The sequence below is a fragment of the Carettochelys insculpta genome, chromosome 6 (genome assembly GCF_033958435.1).
Source record: "Carettochelys insculpta isolate YL-2023 chromosome 6, ASM3395843v1, whole genome shotgun sequence".
Taxonomy (NCBI): domain Eukaryota; kingdom Metazoa; phylum Chordata; order Testudines; family Carettochelyidae; genus Carettochelys; species Carettochelys insculpta.
This window is the reverse complement of record NC_134142.1, coordinates 68,452,646-68,472,980: the sequence shown is the minus strand read 5'-3', so window position 1 is coordinate 68,472,980 and position 20,335 is coordinate 68,452,646. Positions and strand designations below refer to the sequence as shown.

At 46.3% G+C, this 20,335-nt stretch overlaps 1 protein-coding gene across 1 annotated transcript in view; it reads right to left on the bottom strand.

Moving 5' to 3' along the window:
* DCAF5 (DDB1 and CUL4 associated factor 5) overlaps positions 1-8,478 on the bottom strand; it is a 94,779-nt gene extending 86,301 nt beyond the window's left edge. Inside the window, exon 1 of the mRNA XM_074997189.1 lies at positions 8,251-8,478. Within this exon, the coding sequence (XP_074853290.1) occupies positions 8,251-8,464 (214 nt within the window). The 5' untranslated portion in view covers positions 8,465-8,478. The remainder of the gene's footprint in view (positions 1-8,250) is intronic.
* Between the last annotated feature and the right edge of the window lie 11,857 nt (positions 8,479-20,335).

The following is a 20,335-nucleotide window of genomic DNA, read 5'->3' as shown; positions in this document are numbered from 1 at the left end:
TTCAGTGGTGTCAATCTACATCTGCAGAATTTTGCTGTGAATGTTCACACCAGTTTGTAATCAATATATTGTGTAAGCAATGGCTGCTATGGAGTCATGCATTGACAGATGACTTGCTCACATGACAAGCTCTATCAGGGGCTTACTTTCACACAACAAGAACACTGGAACTCCCCCCACACAGGCAAGAGTACAAAGAAAGCCCTGGGGGTTCTTCCATCTTTATCTTCATTCCCCATCATTACTTCAGAAATATCTTTGCTATGAACTGAGTGCAAAAAGGACTGATGACCCATCCTAACTAAAGATGTATTCAAGAGACTCATAAAACTGATTACTCCATCTCTGCTACAAGCTTTCACCAAGAACTTTGCATTGGTGTATGTAATTCGATTCTTTTAACAGATTTACTCTCAATCTTTTACTTTATTAATATACCTTTAGATGTTAAATTGTAAAGGATTGGCTCAATATGCTCTTTTGGGTAAAGCCTGAGGTATAAGATGGCTTGGGAACATGGAATAGTACTGGTTGTGGCACAGGAGAGGCTGGCGTATCTTCTGGGGATTGCTTGTGTACTTCTTGCTGACAAGTGTGGCAAATAAAAGTGCTCTTTGGGGCTGGTTTGATGTACCTTATAGTGGAGGACCCCTCAGTCTTGGGCTGCAAGTAGCCCTGTGTTTAGGCAATTCACCCTGATTTGAATCTCTCAGTGGTTCCCCAGAAACCTGCTATATCACACTACTCAAAAGATGTTACACTATGATAGGCTATGTCCACATGGTGGGAGCTACTTCAGGATACAGCGGTATCCTGAAATAGCTGCTCCACATCTATTCAACGCGCCTGTCGTAAAATATTTTTGAGGTAACAGGAGGACTATTTCAACATCCCTGTACATCTCATTGCAGCAGGAGTAAGGGATATTTTGAAATAGCACTTTATTTCAACGTGCGACACCGTTTAGACAGTGCCACATGCTGAAATAGCCTATTTCTAACTTGACTCGAAATAAGCTATGCAATTTACATACTGCAAATTGCATAGCTTATTTCAAGGTTAGGCTGTCATGTAGCCATAGTGGACACATTACGTAACAACCTTTTCCTAGCATAATTGTAGGACTGTATATTTAAGCAAAAACTATTCACTGCCTCCACTCCAGCAATACTGAACCACTGCAGTTTTCCCTCACATACACTTCGGTGCTCCCCAGAACTGTTTCAACTGTGATGCCTCCTGAATAGGTACCTATGGCACTGTGGATTCTGGGAGAGGAGGGGGCACTGTAGAACAGTAGCAGGCAGGCCATCTAAAATGTTTCAATACTGTCTACTCCAGGGGTGCACAAAGGAGGGGCAAACCCCCCATAGGGGTGTGACATTTTGTAAGGAGGGGGCACAGCACAATCAGCTGCTGGGTCTCAGGCTCATCCATCTCATTAAAAATATTGAAATATGTTACTGTTTTTATGTATGTGTATTCACATTTACATACACCAATAAATGAAGTTTTTACATTTTACATAACTTATCTTCTTACATGCCATAAGTTCCACCCCACCCCCACCCCCACATATGAACATGAATATAATCCAAACTGACAGAAATTTTGGTTTGGATTACATTAGGCAGGTTGTATGGGGGGGGTGGGATGGGGCAGGAAGTGACTTCTAATTACAGGAGCAAAAAGTGGGGCCTCACAAAGTTTGTGTCCCCCTCCGTCTATTCTAGCCCTAAAATGTTCCAGACTAACCTAACACTTAAATTTGCTCTCAGCCAGGCTGAGTCCACACAACATTTGCCAGGCATTTTAAACCCTCTGAGTCAATTATATAATACTCCTGTGTCTGTACATAAGCATACAAGGAAGGACTAAGCAGTTCTTCACAGAGTTCCTCTGATGCGTACAAAGCCTCAGTGAACTCTATTTCCGGTGCATACCAGGACTAGACATTGAGGAAATCGTACCTCAGGGAGGTGGCATCTCCAATCCCAACTGCCGAAACCTAGTGAGCCAACCATCTGGAGTGGAAGGCCCCATATTTGGAAGGGAGTTGCACACACTTATGCCAAGACTAAACTTGACCTTTTAAAAAATGTACTTAGTAACATGATTCCCCTAACAAAAGAGGTAATGCTGTACTGTTGCTAAGCTTCTCTCATTACCCTGCTTCTGATCCATACTCCTTTGGACTTGCCTGGCAACAGAATGAGAGGTGCCTTAACCACACACTCTCATATCCACATAAGTTTATAATTAAAAATTATGACTTAGGAAAGCCACATAAATATATGGTGAGGCAGAAGAGCAGCAGGGGTCAGGAAAGCAGGACATTTCGTACAAGATTTAAGGAAACCTCAGACCATAATATTCTCTAGAAATTTTCTTGGTGATGCAGTTTAAACCAGAAGAAAGTAGGAGGCAGCGATAAACGCATACTTGTGTTTATCAGAGATAACAGGGATGCACATGGGCAGATGGGCATATGCACCAACTAGAAAATACACCCAAAAGCAAGGTCTGAAAACACATTATGCAATATCTGCTAGACCAAGGACACAATTTGTTAGGGTACCTTCACCTATGCAATACTCTGAAGCCACACCTTCCAGAAACCTCACCCCTTAAAGGAATTAAATAGTTAAGTATTACACTTAACTCTTACACATGGTCAACCAACCTCAATTTTTTTTTTAAATGTAACTTGCTCTCAAGGCTGGTAGAAAAATAGGAAAAAAAATTTTGAATAAGCTTAAAAGCTTTCACTGTTATTGGTTCAATACTATATCTACCTAATAGCTGAGCCACAGAGGGGTTTTTCCCTCACTCAACTCTATCAATTAATTTCACTAAATAGTATTCAGCCACTCTTACTTACCTCTCTTCCTTATTTGATAAACCTTTCCATTCCTAGTGTCATTCTACTTTTCATTTTGTTTCCTACTGTAAATCATGATGTATCTTGTCTTAAAGGCCTGTCTATATAGCCTATGAGTTCAGATTACAGCAGCACATGCTAACATGATGCCCGTAACTTCCCCATGTGAATGCTGCAGGTGCAAATTAAAAGGTAGTTAGTTATCATTTACTTAGTCCATATGCATTACAATTTACATTATGCACTGCATAATCCAAACTACAGCACCACATGTGCACAGACTAAGCAGTGATGTTTCCTCCTTTTCTTCCCTTTCTTCTATCCCAAACACTTACATCTCTCATTTCCCTAACCATTACATTTTTCACTTCCTCCCTTCTGGTCTCCTTTCTTCTGCCCTAAATGTCAGCACCTCTTTCTGTAGTGCCAGTCATCAATTTGACAGCAAAGGAACGTACAGTAAAAAAGAGTAAAAGCTTCAACTGAGGGGTTAGACAAATTTTAGCAAAGCTCCAAACTTATCACATGTGAAATGAATTCAACAAGGAGCTCCCACATGTAGATGCCCTAAAAAAAGGGCAGGTGCTCACCAGAATTCAGGAAACCCAGTCTTTTGACACTGTGTTGCCCAATAAAAGTTTTAAAATAAGAACTTACTCTACTTGATTTATCTAGAGGGAAATTTCATATAGAAGACAAATGATCAAATTTTTAATTAAGATTAAAAACAACAGTAGAACGTTTCCAAAAAATTTTAAAGTGACCCAAAGGCCAGTTCACACTGGGGAAATTCTTCCCAAAAATTCTAACGGGAAAATAAACTGGAGCTGTAATGCAAACTAGCTTTAGGCAATCAGAGATGCATGTTTTGAATCAGTAAGCAGCCTTGCAAACTCCCTTAGGACTCACTGCTTCTGACAATTGTGCCGGGAAGCATGGGATGCGTACCCAGAGGACATTACAAGTAACACGGTGGAGAACTGTGCTAAGTGAATCTGTATGTCTAGAGTGAATGCACTTGTGCTTAAACCAGCATCTTTGAAGTCAAAGTTACAAACATTTCAATTGCCAGATTGAGACACAGACAGATGACTGGAGAGCTAGAATAATTATATCAAGACAGTAAATTTGTACAACTGGAAAACTATTTGCCTTCCCTCTGCTCACCTTCTCAGGATACTATTGGCTCAGTGAGCATCACCCTAACTTCATCCCTGGCTCAGCAACCTGACTGTTTGGAGGAAGTAACATCTAAATTAACCTAATCCTCCCCCAGCTTTCATTTAAGTCCTCCCCAATGAATTATTGCCTGCCTCTTCAGCTGTTCATAGTTTAACCATTAAAGATGCCTTTAAAAATAAATCAGGCTCATTTTGGTTTAAAGTCTGTACATAAGGATATGGAATTTAACAGAGAATCCATAATGCTTCTCTGCTTTTAACACCTAACTCTTAGATGAGCAACTGAGTACCTGTCTGCCATTACCCAATAATAGCAAACACTGATTTTGTGGTCTCTGATAAGGGGAAAAAGCTTGAAAACACATGGCTAGGGTAGTCTGAGTTTCTCATTTTCTCAGGGTATATATACATAAAGACAAAGTTAAGGTAAGTTTTAAATGTAGTATAAGTCTCCTAATTTCCAATCTTCTGAGTTTCCAGTAAATTTAATCTTCACCATTAGAGTCACAACATTCAGTTAAGATTTTGTTTTAAAATGTATTACAATGTTCTTGTAAGGATTTTTTTTCCCTCTTAATTTCCTGAGATCAGAAAGAATACAGCTGTACTGCTGTGTACCTCCTCAACTCTATATAAAGTTAGTGCATTTCATGTAGACCTCAGAAGATGTGCAAAAGAGGATATTTCCTCCTTGTGAATTTTACTAACACTGTAGATGGGGAATTCCTCTACTATCTTATGAATCTGCAGATATCCACTTAAGAGAAGCCCGGTCTAAAAAGGGGATATACTCTGAGGTAACTACATCAAATCTATCATAAGACATAAGGAGTTTCTAAGGCAATGTTTCCCAAGTGACGGGTCACAGAGAGGTTCATGAAAAAGGGCTGCTAGGTCCAGAGGTGGATTAACCAATCACTGGGCACTACCTCAGGCAAATGTGTGTTTTTTCCCTGGTCCAGCGTGGAAGGGAGGTGCAATGAAGAGACTGCCTTGCTCGCATTCACTTTGCCATAGTTGTTCCTGTCCTGCAGTGATGGGCAAATCACCTGGCTTTGCAATCACTCACTCAGATTAGGCCCAGGAACCCCATGACAGAAGGACAGATACCCACATCTAAGGCTATGTCTACAACGTGGCCCTTGAAGCTGCCCCCGAAGGCTTCCTGTATAGCCACTCCGTACTGGTGAGAGAGAGCTCTCCCACTGGCAGACTTAAACCAAGAAGTAGCAGTAGCCATGTCACCAGGAAACACTCCCCTACCACCTGCACTTCTGTTGGTTAGGAGATGGGCTTTCTCCCCCTGCACCTCACCCAACTTAAGCACTAGTTTAAACAGAGCCTGAATGATTACTGGTGAGAATCCATCTGCCAAGTTGAGTGGATAGCTTAGGGTTACCATATAAAAAAAGAAGACACCCCTAAGACGGAGCATATCAGTATCTACCCACTCCCACTGTAGTAATGTGTTATAGTATATATAATGTATTAATACAATGTGAGTCCATAGGTACTGATACAGATTCTCTCCCTCTCAGTAGTGTTCTCTTTTTTGACAGTCATATATGGTAACCTGAGGGCAGCTAGACCCAACCCCACTGGGCAGGAGCCACTGCTGTGGGAGCAATGTGGGGCAGGTTCACCCTCCAGTGAACCCCACCTCTTCAGGCTCCTCCTTCTCATCAGGTCATGATTAGGGTAATGTCATTGAAGTGCAGGATGCACACATGTAATGGTGAGCTACTCCCGACCACCACCTCCCCCCAGAAAAGTTCAAAATGTGGTTTAGTGGATCACCTTAGTAAAAAATTTGGGAACCGATGTCCTAAGGCTTTTCTAAGCAGGAATAGTGTGAAACCATCAGTTTCTCTAATTGCCTACAGGCTTCTTAGTAGAAGCAAAACACTGACCATTTGTGCCTCTGCCACAACTCAGGAAAGCTCAGAGCAGCAGCAGCACTCCTCGAACTCTTTGTAGGTTTAGGCCTTGTCTACACAGCAACATTTACGAAAGTTTCTACTCTATCGCTATAACTGGAATCATGGACATTACTGCTCCAGAGTAAATGTTCACATAGGGAATTGCCATAATATTATAGCAATATAGTTATGCTCCTAAATTTCCTTGTGTAGACATGTCCTAGGGAAGTCTCACTGTTCATATTTAGGTTCTCTTTTCCAATATTACAGCTAGTTATTTTCTTTAATTAGTTTCCACAGTAGTTGATGGCATTTGCCTGGGATTCCTATTCAGACAAGTCAAATGGGGTTTTCCAAGCACAACTGTTGCTACTGTATACTATGGCTAGGCAAAAAACATCCATTAAATCCCCCTCCCCTGCCCCAGCATCTCCAATTACTGTTCACCACATAACAAATAGTGCCCAACAAAAATTCTGAACATTTCCTGTTTGGCTTGTATCAAGTATGCTCAGACTCGTACAAATAAGAATCCAGTCTTAAAGGCTGCAAGAGACACTTTAGGAACATAAGTCCCCACAATGTGCCATTAGTGAATGTGGTTATTGCTAGCAGAATGCCACAGAGGCAAGAAAACTCAGCTTCTCCCTTTACCCCATGTTGCGAGAGGGCAGACCTTTATTCTGAAAAAGTAGAATCCCCTTTTCTACCCTCATGGAGTAGAGAGTTTTTCTGCAACATACAGTAAACCCTAGAGAAGACCAATTTTGATTTACGCTTAACTTGCAGCTGGGAAAACCTGGCGGACACACAGCTGCTTGCAGCGCAGTTTCTCCTAGCTGTGTACCCCTCAGCGGGGAGAAGCTGGGGGCTGCCTGGCTGCTCCCCCACACTTCCCCCAGCTGCCCGATCCCCCAGCCAGGGGAATTCTGGGGATTGCCCCCAATCAATTTATGCAGCGGTTGCCCTGGACACAGCCACCCTGTAAATCGAGGGCTTACTGCACATGCACACACAGTTTGAGAGGCCAGGACTGTCAGCGAGGAGACGTGTGATTCTTGTCTCGGGCGACCCCACGTTGGGAATCTCGGCTGCGCGGCACAGGAAGGACACGGGTACCTCTCCCACACGCAGGGAGAAGGGTGGGAGGCTGTGACACATAACAGTCCTGAGGATCTTGGCTGTCAGAGGGGGAGCCATAGCCCTTCCCATCCACACCCCAGTCATAAACCCATGGCCGGGGAGGGAGGGAGGTGCAGCAGCCCTCGGCTTACACCGGGCGGGCGGCAGATCCTCTCCTTCCCCGGGGGGAGGGGACCTTTCCCGCCTTGGCGTCCCGGGTTAGGGAGGGGGCACTGCAGCCCCCGCCCCAGCAGGGAGGGTCTGGGTGCGTCGAGCCTGGCCCAGCCTCCGCTCCCTTGGGCGGAATAGGCCATCGATTCCCCGGCCTGTCGCTATGAGGAGCCCAGGAGAGCGAGGCCTGCAGCTCCCAGCAAAGCCCCGGCCTGGAGTTTGCGCCCTGCTCCCCCCGCGCGGAAGGGGAGAGAGGCCTGGAGCACCGCTGGGGAGAAGGCACCTGCGGCAGCCCCCGGGGGACCCGCGCACGGCGCCCCCGGCCGCTCCCGCCGCCCCAGGGTGGCAGTTAACGTCAGGCCAGCGCCCGCTGCCCAGCCCCTGCGGCCAGGCTCGGGCAGCGCCCCCACCCCCCCAGTGCGGGGAGCTCCAGCCCCCGAAGCGGGCCCAGCACCGACCCAAGCCTCCCAAACCCACCCGGCCCTGCGACCCCGCACCCAGGGCAGGGCCGGGCAGGGCCGGGCCCCGGCGCACACAGCGTTCCCGTGCCCCCTAGAGTCAGCTCCCCACCCCACCCCCGGGGCCCGCCGCACAGCACCGCCCCGACTCGCCCCCGCCCCGGCTGCTTGCTGGGGCTTGTCACCAGCTCTGACCATGTCAGCCCAGCTGGCTCCCGGCGCCTTCACCGCGTAATAAAGCGCATTAGCCCCCCACCCCTCCCCGGGCCGCCCGCCCGCCCCACACACTTCTCTGCAAACTTTGTTGGGGAGTCGCCCCCCGCCCCCGCTCCAATAAAACAGCACAAAAATGGGATGTGAACCTGTCAACCATTTTAGATCCCTCCTTAGGGAGCACTAGCGGGGCGGGGGCTCGAAACGCCACCACACTCCCCCTCCCCTGGCTGGGGGCAGGTGAAATGCTGGGGGAGGGGGGCTGGCAAAGCCTGGGGTCGGGAGGCGGGGGGGAATTCCTTTACCTGAGACCAGCCACTGGCCTCCATTGTTGGAGAATTCAATGGCATTGACACAGCCGAAGTGGCCCAGGAGGTCCTTCTTGTAGAGGTTTCTGCAGCCCCGCAGGCGTCGCCTCTGAAAGTCCTGGGTGAGCAGCGGGTCCCCCTGCAAGCCCCGCTGGGACAAGAAGCCCACCACCGACCTCATGCTGCCCCCCAGGCCAGGTCTCCTCTTCATGCTGCCGCCTCGGCCGCTGCTCCCCACCGCCCGCCCCCCTCCCTCGCCGCCGCCGCCGCTTCCCCTCCCCCCCCGCTTGTTATGGTTATGATGATTTTTTCTTTAGCCAGCCATGGCAGAGAGAGGTGTTAGACACTCCGCTGCTTCCTGATCCCCGTGAAACTCCGCCCCCTCCTCCCCGCAGCAGCTGATCCACAGCTGCAGCCTTTTCCTTAACGCGATGCCGCTGCCTGGGTTTGTTTGAATGGTGGCGGCGTAGGCTGGGTGGTGCATGGCGAACGCCGCTTTATAGTCCCTCGCACGCTTACTTAGGGGGGTCCCCGGGTTTGGCTGGCGAACTTATTTCAAAGTCTGCCCCTCCCCCGGCCCTCCAGACAATCTCTGCGGAAGTACATTCTTCTCCCATTACGGCTCGAGGTGTCGGAGCGCTTCCCTTTGTAAGGGGCCGGGGGCGGCCGGAGCTCTCTCGGAAGAGGGGGTAGGGGGCCTGCGTGGCAAAGAGGGAAAGGGGGGCGGCGTAGTGCCCGAGCTCGGGATCCGTTGCCTCTCAAGTGCAGGCGTCGGAAAGCGTTGCGTGTTGTGAAGTTGAGCACGTGTGACAAACCGACGTGGTGTCAGGGTCCCTGGAATGCGTTCCCCTTTGCCTGGAGGCTTTCTTCTCCAGGCAGTTCCTAACAGTGGGGAAGTGCATCTAACTTAGGGGATGGGGAGAGAGAAGTATATATTAACACCATAGTAAGCACCGAAGTGTCAACACAGCTTCTCCAGGGCTAAAATAGCTGCCCCAAAGAAGTATCAGAGAAGTAGTCGTGTAAGTCGGTATCTTCCAGAAGAACGAGAAGTCCTGTGGCACCTTATAGACTAATGGATGTTTTGGGGCATAAGCTTTCGTGGGCAATGACCCGCTTCATCAGGTCTTTGCCTGTGAGAGCTTATGCTCCAAAATATCTGTTAGTCTATAAGGTGCCACAGAAGTTCTTGTTGTCCCGCAAAGAAGTTGGATTGACACCTGAATGAGCCTGGAGGGGGGAAAAGAAATTCCAGCAAAGGTGTCAGATAGCCCCTCCAGGCAGACATGACCATTAGTGTGGATAGTTTCATTTAAGTTCATCATAAAGAAAAGATAAAAAAGTGTCAGAGAGGTAGCCAAGTTAGTCTGTACCTTCAAAAGCAACAAGAAGTCCTGTGCCACCTTAAACTAACAGATATTTTGGAGCATAAGCTTTCGTGGGCAAAGACCCGCTTTGTCAGATGCATCTGACGAAACGGGTCTTTGCCCACGGAAGCTTATGTTAAAAATGTGACCACTTTTTAAAAAATCTTGGACAAAAAAATAAAATAAAAGCTTGACATTGGCTGTGTCTACACGTGCACGCTACTTCGAAGTAGCGGCACTAACTTCGAAATACCACCCATCGCGGCTACACGCGTCGGGCGCTATTTCGAAGTTAACTTTGACATTAGGCAGCGAGACGTCAAAGTCGCTAACCTCATGAGGGGATCAGAATAGTGCCCTACTTCGACGTTCAACGTCGAAGTAGGGACCGTGTAGACGATCCGCGTCCCGCAACGTCGAAATTGTGGGGTCCTCCATGGCAGCCATCAGCTGGGGGGTTGAGAGACGCTGTCTCTCCAGCCCGTGCGGGGCTCTATGGTCACCATGTGCAGCAGCCTTTAGCCCAGGGCTTCTGGCTGCTGCTGCTGCAGCGGGGGATTCATGCTGCATGCACAGGGTCTGCAACTCGTTGTCGGCTCTGTGGATCTTGTGCTGTTTAGTGCAAGTGTGTCTGGGAGGGGCCCTTTAAGGGAGCGGCTGGCTGTTGAGTCCGCCCTGTGACCCTGTCTGCAGCTGTGCCTGGCACCCTTATTTCGATGTGTGCTACTGTGGCGTGTAGACGTTCCCTCGCTGCTCCTATTTCGATGTGGTGCTGCGCAACGTCGATGTTGAACATCGACGTTGCCAGCCCTGGAGGACATGTAGACGTTATTCATCGAAGTCGCCACATCGAAATAGGCTACTTCGATGTAGGCTTCACGTGTAGATGTAGCCATTGTGGGAGTAGAGCATGGGCAAAGAGGGTTTTTCTGAAGAGGGCTCAAGCCAGTTCTTAAACTTGCTAATTGCCCCATGAGACTTAAGTGCTGGGGCACAGTAACCCAGTAATTGTGAAGAAAAAGAGATGCGGGGGGCGGGATATTGGCAGAAGCTGTGGAATTTGTAATGGAAAATGCTTGTAAATTTCTGCAGGGTTTTCACCTTTCCCAACCCAAGTCCGCTCCCCCTCACCCCTGGTAAATTTCTACAGGACTTTCTTTTGTCAGTCAGTGGTAATATTTTGAAGAAAAAAAAAAGCCTCTTATTCTCATCTGTCCTGCCCTCAAATTTCAGCAAGCTTTTCCACTTCCAATTTAATGGATTGCTGTTGATCTATCTTTATGAGATATAGTGAAATTCAGCAGGATTTCTTTCCCAAATGTGGTCAAACATCTTGCTATGCTGTAATACCAGTATGTGCAGTAGGAGAAGAAAAGTATTTTTATTTTCTGTGCTAGAAAATCATTCTAAAAGCAATTAAACTGCAATATAGACGTTCTGTATGGCCCCATATCGCCAAGATACAAACGTGGTCAATTCTAAACACTGTAAGTAGCCTTAGGATTTTTAGAGGCATCATTCCCAATGGATGCAGGCTAACTGGTCTTCGTGCCTGTAAAAGTTATAGTTTAGAGAAGGCTATGAGGATGGGAAACATCCATGATCCACTCTGAGCTTTGTCCACATAAAGATGTCTTTGTTGGGAATTATGAGTCTCCAAAACCCTTGTGAAAAAACAAAATCTTTTTTTTTTGTTTACTTTATGATGAAAATTTTTGTTAGGTGTTACTGGGTACTCAAAAATCTGCCATGTTTTGCCTTAGAGGTGTATGCACTGCAGTAGAAAGTGGAAAGATTTAATTCTGGAAAATCAGTAAAATGTTTCAGGATTCCCTTGGATAAGGTTTACGGAAAGACTGCAAAGTCCAATCAGCCACATTTATAGCCAACAACGCTATCAGCACTACTTTTATATTTAAAGAGAGTAGCAAACCTTTCAATTATATGGGTTATATCTCTCTGGTTCAGCACCGTTGGGACCAGACCAGTGCTGAACCAGAGAGTTTGATGGACCACAGGAGGTCTATATTGTCTAGCAGCATTACCAACACTTCCACTGCTTACTGAGCTCTTAGAAGATATTTTGGGCGTGAATTCAGCTAAATAACAGCACAGAACACCAAGAGCCAGGACTGTTGTCTGCAAACAAACTTGCAACTATGGGAAGCTTGGCCACATCCATGGTAAGTGGCTGTCCAGCTAACTAAAATGCCAGATGTTGTCAGGCCAGAGAGTGCTGTACTTGAGATGTTCAAACTGTATTAATAAAAAAATTAAGATTTGACTATTTAAAGTGTGCATCTTTTGTTTGAGATGACAGCATTTTTCCAAATGAATAAAATGCCAGTATGTGAAAATGTCTCCAAATACAATTTGAAACCAAAAGATAATAAACACATAATAGTAATTTGACAAGAACATCCAGCCACAGTGTGTTAGCTAGATGTTTCTAATATAGTGGTCACTGTAGTAAAATTAGTATTGAGACAGTATATTAGGATTCCATATTTAATACCTGACATTTCTTAGGCCTTGTCTATGTCAGGGATTTGCCCTCTTTGTAGCTATAAGTAGCCAGCCTTTAAGTACACTGTACTGATGCAATTTCCTAGTGTAGACAGACAAAGCTGCTAGAAAGCATGTTTGAATGAGGCCAGATTGCCTAGTTTCAGACACAGGTAAACTGCTCTGGTGCAAGTTATAAAGTAAACGCTCATATGCAGCAGTCCCAGGAGCGGCAGCAGCAGCCAGAAGCCCTGGGCTAAGGGCTGCTGCACACGATGACCATAGAGCCCCGCCGGGGCTGGAGAGAGAGCGTCTCTCAACCCCTCAGCTGATGGCCGCCATGGCGGACCCCACTATTTCGATGGTGCGGGATGCAGATTGTCTACATGTGCCCTACTTCGACGTTCAACTTCGAAGTAGGGCGCTATTCCCATCCCCTCATGGGGTTAGCAACTTCGACGTCTCGCCACCTAACGTCGATTTCAACTTCGAAATAGCGCCCAACATGTGTAGCCGTGACGGGCGCTATTTCGAAGTAGCGTGCACGTGTAGACACGGCCCTACAGACAAGCTCCCAACCTTATGAGGATTCTCACCCACAACCACAGTCTGTACCGCAGGAACACCTTATTCACAGAATCACAGGCAGATTCTCATGTTCCTCAACTAGCATCATATATTCCATCATGTGCCAACAGTGCCCAGATGCTTTGTATATTGGACAGACTTCAAACTCTCTTAGACAAAGAGTTAATGGGCACAAAACAGACATAAAATGCTCCTGATCCACAAACTGGTCAGCCAACATTTTAATGGAGTGGGCCATTCTGTTAATGACTTAAGAGTTTGTGTCTTACTGAAGAGGAATTTTCACAACACTCTTGAAAGAGAGGCTGCTGAACTCTCTTTTATATTCAAATTCGACACATTAACATGTGGTTTGAACTGGGATGGGAATTTTCTGGGTCATCATAGGGGCTCATTTGCATACTTGGCTTAATCTAATTCTTGACTCCTCTCACTCCCCCACCCCTTCTGCCCCTCTACTCTCTGATTTGCTCACCTTGATAATTTTTTTTGTGATTTGTCCACATTGATTACTATTTTTGGTTCTCTGTGCCTTAAATATTGAGTCCGTTCTGGTATGGCTATGGTCTGAAGAAGTGGGTCTGTCCCACGAAAACTCACCTAATAAATTATTTTGTTGGTCTTTAAAGTGCTACTTGCCTGCTTTTTTGTTTTGATAGTATATAGACTAGCACGGCTTTCTGTCTGTTACAGTTTAAGCATGTGGGGAGACAGCATTTTGGTCGATTGGTTTGGGGTTTTTGCTTTCTAATCTGCCTCACAAAAACAGTCAAACCAATTTTTTTTTGAGAATTTAAGATTTGAAATATTGTGCACACCAGTGGGAGCTAAAATGATGAAGATAGACTGTAATGCTTTCTGTAGGAAAGATTCTTTTTTGTATATTTCATGCCTGCTCCCTCAACAACGACGGTCAGTGGCACAAATCTCAATGGCTTAAATAGGTCCAAGATTACAGAGATGCCAAGAGTTGACTGTTTTTAAAAGTGAGATTTACAGCCTCAAAGAGTGAGATTCAAAGCCAAAGAGTGAGAATTTCCAGGTGGTGCATTAGGTCAGTGGTTCCCAAACTTTTCAGTAACATGACACACTTCAGTGACACAAATAGTGCCATGGCACACCCACTTTTCTCAGCTGAACTAATTGCTGATAAACATCAGGTTTATTTACATTTATATGGCTACAGTTTTATTGTCTGCAACACAGTAGTACATACAACAAACTAAACCAGGGTCAAATGCATTAATGCATCATCTTAGCAAGCACAGATACAGTTTCAAATCTGCTCAACGTCATGCTAGAGACGTTGAGTAAACAAGTAACCACTAAAAGTAGGCTCCCCTCCCTGCCAGCCTCTTGGAGCCAGGACGCAGCATGTAAACCACATCACAACTCTAGCAGGCTCCCGCGCACCGGCCCTCCCTCCCTGTTGGCACAGCAGGGAGTGGGACAGACTTCCCAACAGCTCGTTCAGGGCTGGAAGCAGCATTTCAGCTGTCTCCTGGCATGAACAGGGCCTTGTGGGGTCAGCATTTCACTTCACAGTGGCTCTGTGAAGGTGCTCTCTCCCTCAGGAGCACAGCAAAATTTCACGGCACACTTGGACAGTTCTCCTGGCACATCAGTGTGCCACGGCACGCTGGTTGAAAACCACTACATTAGGTCATTGCTTAGGACAGGAAGAGAGACCTATTTCTGGTCCTTGGTGACATCCAGTAGTTTAGGATTTTAATCCAATCAGCATTTATTAGTTTGTTTCTGTCATGAACGAGTGCATGTAAAGGGTAAACAGAGGGGTCTCTAAGGTGTGGGGTGTGGGACAACCTGGTAAGCCAATGGGAGGAAGAGAAATTCTTTTGAACTGAGAATAATTGCAGTCTGAGGGGTCTCTGCAAAATGATTGATCCTAAGCAGCTTGAATGAATCCAGTAAATGTCCTGGCCGTCTCATAGTCAGTGCATAGATATATAAGCAGAAAGGAAATGTTTAGTTCCGCATTGTCCAATACACTCCTCCTTCACCACATGTAGCCAACAGGACTGCAGATTGTGACGAATGTGAGGCATCTCCCCGGCTGCTCCACACATGCACCCCGCCATGTAGCAGCAAGAGTAGAGGTGGCTTCTCCAGTCCCGGCAGGCTCCAGCCCCAGGGTCTCATGTGGCGCGGCTTCAGCCCTGGGGCAGGTCAAGCACTGTAGTGCTAGTCACAGGGTCTCACGCGGCATGGCTTCAGCTCCAAGGGGCTCATGCAGCACAACTCCAGCCCTGGGACAGTTCACACAGCATGACTTCAGTCCTAGGGTGGCTCGCGTGGCGTGGTGTGGCTCTAGCTCTGGGGTGGCTCCAGTGAGTAGCCTGGCTGGGGGTGTGCCTGGCAGTAGTGGGGTGAAGTCCTTGGGGGTGGTGCCTGGTCTAAGGAGCGACGCTGGGGGGGGCAGCACCAGGGGTGCTGTGGTGATCCATGGCATATGTTTTGAACACTACTGGTTTCATTAGATGCGACCAGGTTATTTTTTTATTTTTGGATTTGGTGAAGGACTTGTCAGGCTGGCTAATGATTTTTCTCTTTTCCCTGCACACTGTAATTTCTAAGCTGAATCCCAGGGAAGTAATTCTGTGTGCTGCAACCAGAATGTCTTGAATTGTTTTATTACATCCATCATCCGAGTATTTTTATTTACTTTCTTGGTATTTTTCCATCTCTTTTTTTGTGAATAAATTACTTTTTTTAAGGCAGTGATTTGATTTCTGTGTCCTAAAGAGTGTCTGTGTGAATGCTTGGATGAAGCAAGGTCATCGATCAGATTACAGCTCTTTGTTTCCAAGCTATTGCCTAAGAAATTGGTGAAGTTTGGGGTTTACCCCACAGGAAGATACCCAAGTGTGTCTTCATGGATTAAGGTGGGCTTCTTCCACTTGCTGGGGGTAGCACTACTTATCAAGATAAGGGAATCTGACCCTGGGGAGTTTTTTTACTCAAAACATATAAAGGCAAGGTATTTTTCAAGTTTTCTGCAGGCCCCACTTTCTGTACTCAGAGTGCCAGAGTGGAGATGCAGCTTTGGTGGCAGTGGTGGAATCATTTTGAACCAGGAACACAGACCTCAGGATTTTTTTCTTTTGGTGTTTGGAAGTTCTGGGATTTTTCTTTCCTTTCTGCTTAGTTTTTTCCTTCTGTTGCTGCCTGAGGGGGAACAGGTTCACAGAGAGTTCAACTGCAAAGACAGAGAGTCCATACCAGTTTATTTTTTCTAGCTTTCAGGACAACTGGATAGCTACGGTAGAGTGGGGCGGGAAGCAGCCAAGTGAATGAATTGGGGATGGGCACAGTAGCTTGGGATCAACCCCAAACATAAGCCAAATGTCCCAGCCCACGGAAGGGGGACCAGATTGTGGTTCTGAGGGATCAGGGGGACATAGCCCTGCCCCTGCCACACAAGGGACTTCAGGGTGGGCAGGGATTAGCAGTCAGAGGAGTCAGCAGTGGCGGGAGCTGCAGATGGCTCCTTAAAGAGCCACATGTGGCTTGGAGCCACCCAACTGTCGACGCTTAGAGAATCTAATGGCGACCCATGTTTGGGTCCCAACTCGTTGGTTGGCAATCCTTGGTCTAGACCATCCCCAATAGGTATCTATTTAATCTGCTCTTTAAAATCTCCAATAATGGAGATTCCACAGCCTCCCTAGGTAATTTATTCCAGTGTTTAACCACCCTTACAGTTAGGAAGTTTTTCCTAATGTCCAAATTAAATCTCCTTGCTGCAGTTTAACACATGGCTCCTTGTCCTATCCTCAGAGGCCAAGGAGAACAATTTTTCTCCCTCTTCCTTTTAACTGTCTTTAAGGTACTTGCAAACCACTGTTATGTCCCCTCTAAGTCTCCTCTTCTCAAACACAGGGCTATAGTGTCCATTGTCACTGCAGGTCCGGTGCTGGTAACAGCACCAAAGCGAGGGGCTGAGCCTGGGTGTGGGGCCAGGAGCCAGGACCGCAACCGGGGGAGGAGAAGTCCTGCGGCACCTTATAGACTAACATATATATTGGAGCATAAACATTCGTGGGCAGAGATCCACTTTGTCAGATGCATTGGCATGTAGTGGGGCTGGGTGGCACTCCCTACCTATCCCCTGTAGAGGCTGGTCTAGGCTCCACCATGCCCTCTCCCTGAATGTTCCTCTGCTCCCACCTAGATAGGTAAGCCCCACAGTTTGGTGACTTCTGCTCTAAGCTGTGCCTGAGGCCCTGGATGTATTGTTATCTCTTTCAGCACCTGAGTAAAAATATTTAAAATATTTACATATTAACTCAGAATGATCACAGAGAGGTAGCTGTGTTAGTCTGTGTCTTCACAAAACAAAAAAGCAGTCCTGTAGCACTTTAAAGACGAACAAAATGATTTAGTAGGTGATGAGCTTTCATGGAACAGACCCATTTCTTCAGATCTGGAAATTCTGATAAAAGTAAACTGGCATGACAAGAATTTAACAGAAAGATAGAAAGAAATGAAACAAAAACTAATGAATCAGCTACATAGGACAGAAGGATCAGGGGAAGTGGGGGAAGAAAATTACTTACTGCAAGTGTCTATTAAATTAAGTGACTTGCCTAAGGTCACTATGAATATCAAAGATCGAGAAACTGTCCTTGTAATGCGTAAGGTAATTGACATCTTTATTGAGACCAAGGCATAAAGCGCTGAACTTGAGAATAAATTCCAATTCAGATGTATCCCTTGGCAATCTGATATTAAAGTTTCTTTGTTTTAGGATGCAGGTTTTCAAGTCTTGGATGCTATGGCCTGCTCCGATGAAATGCTCACTGATGGGTTTACATGTATTCAGATTCTTAATGTCTGATTTGTCTCCATTTACTCTTTGGCAAAGTGATTGTCAGACAAGTGTACAGTCCTTCAGTTGAGATGGAAGAATGCCAAGCATTGTTACAGGCTGGGGATCAACTCACTAAGTAGCAGTGCAGCAGAAAATGACCTGGGAATTACAGTGGATGAGAGGCTGGCTATGAGTCAACAGTGTGCCCTTGTAGCCAACAAGGGTAATGGCATATTGGGGTGCAGTAGGAGGAGTATTTCCAGCAGATCTAGGGAAGTTATTATTCCCCTCTGTTCAGCACTGGTGTGGCCATATCAGGAGTATTGCGTCCAGTTCTGGGCCCCCCAGTATAGAGGATGCATTGGAGCAGGTCCAGCAGAGTGCAACAAAAATTATTAGTGGGCTGGAGCACATAACCTATGAGGAGAGGCTGAGGAATCTGGGCTTATTTAGTTTGCAGAAGAGAAGAGTGAGGCCTGATTTGATAGCAGTCTTGAACTTCCTGAAGTGGGCTCTAAAGAGGATAGAGAGAGACTGTTCTCAGTAGTGACAGATGGCAGAACAAGAAGAAATGGTCTAAAATTAGAGGCGGAGGTGTAGTTTGGATATTAGGAAAAACTATTTCACCAGGAGAGTGGTGAAGTGCTGGAATGTGTTATCGAGAGTGGTGGTGGAATCTCCATCCCTGGAGGTTTTGAAGTCCCAGCTAGACAAAGTCCTGGCTGGGATGATTTAGTTGGGGTTGATCCTGCTTTAGGCAGGGAGCTGGACTAGACGACCTCCTGAGAATCCTTCTAGGCTCTTTCAGGAGCCATTTGCAGCTCCCGCCGCTGCCACTGCTGACTTCTCCAGGATCCTAATGCTAGGATTCTATGATTCTATTGACCAGTTTGTCCAATATACATAGCAGAGGGACATTCCTGGCACATGATGGCATATATAACATTGGTGAAGATACAGGAATATAAGCCCCAATCTGTAAGTGTGACTGACTTGATTATGTCCAGTGATGGTGTCTCCAGAGTAAATATGTGGACAGAGTTGGCAATGGGGTTTCTCGCAGGAAAGAGTTCCAAGTTTAGTATTTCTGTGGTATGGCATGTAGTTGTTAGTGAGAAAACCTCAGGAATGAATGAACCTTGCACCCAACAAGATACACTTGACATGTGTGAATTTAGGAAGCTTAATGCCTTCCTAGAGAATTATAGTTCAAGTGTGGAAGGGTGTGCAAGAAATTCATTTGGTTAGCTTACTACTAACCTTTTACTCAGATAAATGTTTGCAGACTCCATTGAGAAGACTGTCTTTTGTCTTGTATTTCTTCTTTCATTTCACAACAAAACAGCAGTCATGTAGCACTTTAAAGAGTAACAAAATGATTTATTCGGTGACGAGCTTTCATGGGACAGACCCACTTCGTCAGATCTATAGCATTTCCAGTCCAGACCCAGTTATATAGCACAGAGGTCCAAAAAAATTGCGAAACTGACGAATCAAATATATGAACTGAAGGACAGAGGTGAGAGGTGGGGGATGTTAAATGTTTTGCCTGAGATATCCCACACGCCTCACCCCCACCTTCAGTCCTATGTATTTGATTTCTCAGTTTGTACAAATAACTTCTCCAAGAAACAGTAATTTTAAGCAGCGGGTTTTTTTCTAAAAAAGAAGAGAAGCTGGTGCTCAGCCAGGTTCCCCCACCATGGCATGAGTATAATATAATATTAATACAATGTGAGTTGGCAGATGCTGATACAGATACACTCCCTCTCAGGGATGTTCTCTTTTTTGAAAGTTCAGATATGGTAACCCTGCTTTCCCGTACCACTCAGCACAGGTACCAATTTCATTTTATACTTTGTGGGGGAAACCGTGTAACCATGCCTTATCCCTCATTGATACATAAATGTCGTCTAACATTTAAAGTATGCCACAAAAGGTATCAGAGTAAAGGTTATGATCAGCTGAAACGCACTGTTCTGTCTATATGGTGGGGCTGCATTGAGTCCAGCTGCCTCAAGGGCTATTGGGTTAATATTTGTTCCGTTGCCATACCAGTGGTGCAAAGCTCTGCCCATGCACACATCACACGACATCCAGGTGTGCTTTCCAGTTCATGCGGGGTAACAGCCTGTGGTTCTGGATTTCTTTGGTGCATATGAAGTTACGAGAGTGGGTTGTATGGCTGTCACTAAAATATGGTGTATTTTGAGGAATCAGCCACATATCAGCTAGCTCCCCAAGGACAACAGCACAGAAACTAGCCAATGCCAGGCAGGTGTCATAACAGCTATAAACCAACATTGTCCAGCAAAGGAGGAGGGGAGCTGGGATCACTGCCAGCGTTCTCCTTCTTTCCCCACTGCCCCTCCCAGTGTGCAAAGTAGAGAACTCCCCAGCCCTGTCCCACCAGCCCCATCCCTCAGTTGGGCTGCTGCTGTATGGTGCCAAAGGAGAGGCAACTCCAGCTCCATGGAAGATCAGGGGGCAGGGCTGGGGCTTCTGCTCCTTTCCCTAATGGCAGGGACAGAGCAGGGAAAGCAGCAGAACTACCAACAGCTCCTCTGACTGTTGTATCACTCCCCCATTCCTTCCACCTCCCATGGGGAGGGAGGAACTTGGGGCCCATGTGGGAGTCATGTGGGAAGATCATGAGGCTTGCCCTTAGCTGGTGTGCCTTCGCCCCATATCAGGAAGAAATTAATTTTACTTTCACCCCTGAATATACTCCTGAGGGAAAGACTGGAAAGTGGGGGGATTTGAGTGGTGCCTTTTTCTGGGTGATTTGTGG